The sequence below is a fragment of the Propithecus coquereli genome, unplaced genomic scaffold (genome assembly GCF_000956105.1).
Source record: "Propithecus coquereli isolate 6110/MARCELLA unplaced genomic scaffold, Pcoq_1.0 Scaffold6, whole genome shotgun sequence".
Taxonomy (NCBI): Eukaryota; Metazoa; Chordata; class Mammalia; order Primates; family Indriidae; genus Propithecus; species Propithecus coquereli.
Genome location: NW_012151951.1, coordinates 8,387,849 through 8,391,578, shown reverse-complemented (window position 1 = coordinate 8,391,578; position 3,730 = coordinate 8,387,849). Strand labels below are relative to the sequence as shown.

The 3,730-nt window shown below is 36.8% G+C and overlaps 1 protein-coding gene across 1 annotated transcript in view; it reads right to left on the bottom strand.

Annotated features, from left to right (window-relative positions):
* DDX10 (DEAD (Asp-Glu-Ala-Asp) box polypeptide 10) overlaps nucleotides 1-3,730 on the bottom strand; it is a 329,989-nt gene that overhangs the window by 305,651 nt on the left and 20,608 nt on the right. Inside the window, exon 6 of the mRNA XM_012659131.1 lies at nucleotides 2,004-2,140. Within this exon, the coding sequence (XP_012514585.1) occupies nucleotides 2,004-2,140 (137 nt within the window). The remainder of the gene's footprint in view (nucleotides 1-2,003; nucleotides 2,141-3,730) is intronic.

The window sequence follows — 3,730 nt, the reverse complement described above, 5'->3', positions numbered from 1 at the left end:
GAATGGAGAGAGCAATTAGAAGGCTAGGGGAGAATTAAGCATGGTTCAGACTGCACTATAGCATGGGAGGTCGTGAGAAGTGATAGCTAGTGAGTCATCAGATTGAATATGGGATAAAGACAGGAATTAAGAGGTCAGTCATTTGAAAGGAGGAAGAGTTGGAGGAAGCAGATCTAGGGATAAGAACTCTTAAATTGTTTTTTCCATGTTAAGTTTGAAATGCCTTCTAGACACACAATTGGAAATATCTAGTAGTAAAGTGGATATACAAGTCTGGAGCACAGGAAAGAAAGCAGGGCTTGAGATGTGGATTTGGAAGTTAGCATATAGATGAATTTAAAGCCATGAAACTAACACGGTTACCCAGAAAGAGAGCATAAATGGAAAAAGGGCAGAGTAGAGGTCTAAGGCACTCCCAATTGCAGTGGTCAAGCAGAGGAGAACCCAGCACAGGAGGGTTAAAACAGAGCAGGAAAAAAGGAAGAGGGGCAGGGTTAATGAGTGTGGAGTCACAAGTGTCTAAAGATGACTCTGATTTTGAGAGGGAGGGAATGGTCAGCTGTATCAAATGCTCCTGAGAGATAAAATAAAATAAGGACTAATAACTAAGCACTGACTCTGGAAAGCTGTTATCTCTTAATAATGGCTCATTCAGTGGAAGACCAAGGAGAGCACAGGAGGTGAAAATGTGATTCACCTAGTAAAATAGGTCTTTAGAAAAGTTTTCTATGAAGAGGAGCAGAGAAAAGAGGCATTGACTGAACAGGGACATGGGATTTGTTTTTTTACTCTTAATATGGACAATATTAAAGAATAGAGAGAAAAGAAAATGCAAGAGAGAAAGTAGATATTTGCAGTAGCAAATGCCTTGTGCAAATCAGAGGACAGAACCTAGAAAACACTAGAAGGGCTGATCATAGACACAAGGAAGGATACTTCATCCACCATGGTAAGAGGAAAAGAAGAATATTTATTACAGAGTAGAAACTTTAAACAGAACTCAAAACAGGTAAGAAAACCAACCCTTCTTTAGGAAATGGAAGATGTAAAGTTTTGAAAATCTAAAATAGGTCCTATAAAAACTGAAGTCATTCTTTACACAGGAGGCTGAGGTGGAAGGATTGCCTGAGCCCAGGAGTTTGAGCTTACAGTGAGCTATGAGTGTGCCACTGCATTCCAGCCTGTAGAAGACGCCATTTCTAAAAATAAATTAATTAACTGCATGGTAAAATGATAGGGTTTAGTAAACAACAAAAACAGATCACCACTTACCTTTCTATAAGCTAGAGAGAAGCTCACCTGTGTATTTATCATGCTAACCTACTACAAAAGCTGCAAGTCTACAATTGATCTATACACTGCATACATCATCAGGAATCTGAAATATATTAGAGAAGTGGCACACACACACACAAAGACCATGGACCCTTCTCCTTAAGAGAGGAGACCAAGTTCTCTTATACATCTCTGAATTCCTCATTGCTGGCACAGGGCTAGCATTCAAGAAGTGTTTATTAACTGAATAAAGATACAAACAAAGCACTACAAAAGGACAGAGGAGGAAGCAACTGATACTTAAAAAAGGAAATATCAGAAAGGGACTTTCAGGTGTAACATTTAAACTTAGCCTTAAAGAACATTAAGTATTTCCTCAGAGTTAGGGAAAACGGATGCAGGGGGAGGGAGAGGGGGGATTCCAGACAAAGATCACCATGAACAAAGATATGAGGCATGGAAATAAGTGGTACATTCAGTTCCATATTTACAGAGGGTAAGTATCAGATTATGAAGACCTCTGTTTAGCCTAGCTGACAATTATTCACTCTACCAATATTTATCAAGGGCTATTATGTGTCCACTATTGTTAGCACCTAGCACAATAATGGAAAAAAAACAAAACAAAACAGTTTTTGCTCTCATGAAGCTTAAAGTCTCATCCACTGATTCCTTTACAATTTAACATGAATAAGTTCAGGAAGGAACAAAAACAAAGCAGTCCATACCTCTTTGCAACTGGAGAAAAATACAATACTCTTCTTCTTCAGATGGCTTCTCAAAAAGGAATAGAGCACACTTACTTTTTGCTGCAGCTCACAAACTATGTAGTTCTGTTCCAAAGTGGCAGGGGTGCTTGTGGAATTAAGGGGAGAAGAGACATTAAAAGTATGTCATGTTGGTAACTTTGAAAGCCAGACCAAAAAAGGAAAAGTTTTAATAGTGGCACATCTCAAACAAATTTCCTATACATATACACCAAAAAGAAACTTTCTCTATTATCCTTACGAAATGAAGTCAATGCATGACTTTAAAATACATTCAAAATCTCTTATAGATTATATGTCAAAAAAAATAACATGTAAACAGTGATTACTTCTGAAAATGCAGCGTTAAGGATCAACTAATAAGGGGCATGAAAGAATTTGTTGAAAATTGGATGGAACTGGAGACCATTCTCCTAAATGAAGTATCACAAGAATGGAAAAACAAACACTACGTGTACTCACTATTAAACTGGAACTAACCAATCAGCACTCATGTGCACAGATGGAAGTAAAACTCAGTGGAAATCATGCAGGTGGGAGGGGGGAGGAGGGGCTGGGTGAAATCACACCTAGTAAGTACAATGTACACTATCTCGGTGATGGACATACTTATACAAGCTGTACAAAAGCAATCCAGGTAACCAAAACATTTGTACCCCCATAATATTCTGAAATGTAAAATATTAATAACTGCCTACCATCATAAAAAACAAAAGAATTTGTTGAACTGATGATAGTGTTCTCTACACCTTACTAGGGCTTGGGTTACAGAGATACACACATTCATCAAAACACAAATGTATACTTAAAATTTGCATATTTCATTGTATGTAAGTTCTATACCAAAAAGATAAAACCTGTACAAATATTACACTTAATATTACAAATATTAAACTCATTAGTGATACATGTGCCGAAGTATTTAGGGGAAGTATACAGAGATCGGCAATTTACTCTGAAATACATCAAAAATAAGATGACATACAGTTAGAGGAATGAATAAATGCAAATAAATGGATGCTACCATTTGGTAGGTATAATGTGTTTATTGTAAAAGCCTTGTAATTTACTGCATGTTTGAAACTTCATTATAAAATGTTGGAAAGAAATATATATGCATTTTCTCTTTAATAAACCTATTTTTAGGATTTTATTACAATACTTTGGTTAAAAAAAACAAAAAACATATGGCATTATTTATAAAGCAAAAAAAGATTAAAATCAACCCCAATGTCCATCAATAGGGAACTCCCAGAATGAACTATTACACACCCACACGACTGTATCATACAACCATAATAAAACGAAAAATCTATTCATATATTGCTATCGAGTCATCTCTAGGATATATTGTTAATGAAAGAAGCATATGGCTGAATAGTACATACAATTTGGTAACATTTATTGGGGTGTGGATATACATTACATATTTATATATGTATACACATGCCCACCCATTGTTTTTTTGTTTTGTTTTGTTTTTTGGAAATAGACTCTCATTCTGTTGCCCTGAGTACAGTGCTGTGGTGTCAGCCTACCTCACAGCAACCTCAAACTCCTGGGCTCAAGCAAGCCTCCTGCCTCAGCCCTCCAAGTAGCTGGGACTACAGGTACGTGCCACTACGCCAGGCTAATTTTTCTATTTTTAGTAGAGCCAAGGTCTCACTCTTGCTCAGGCTGGTCTCAAA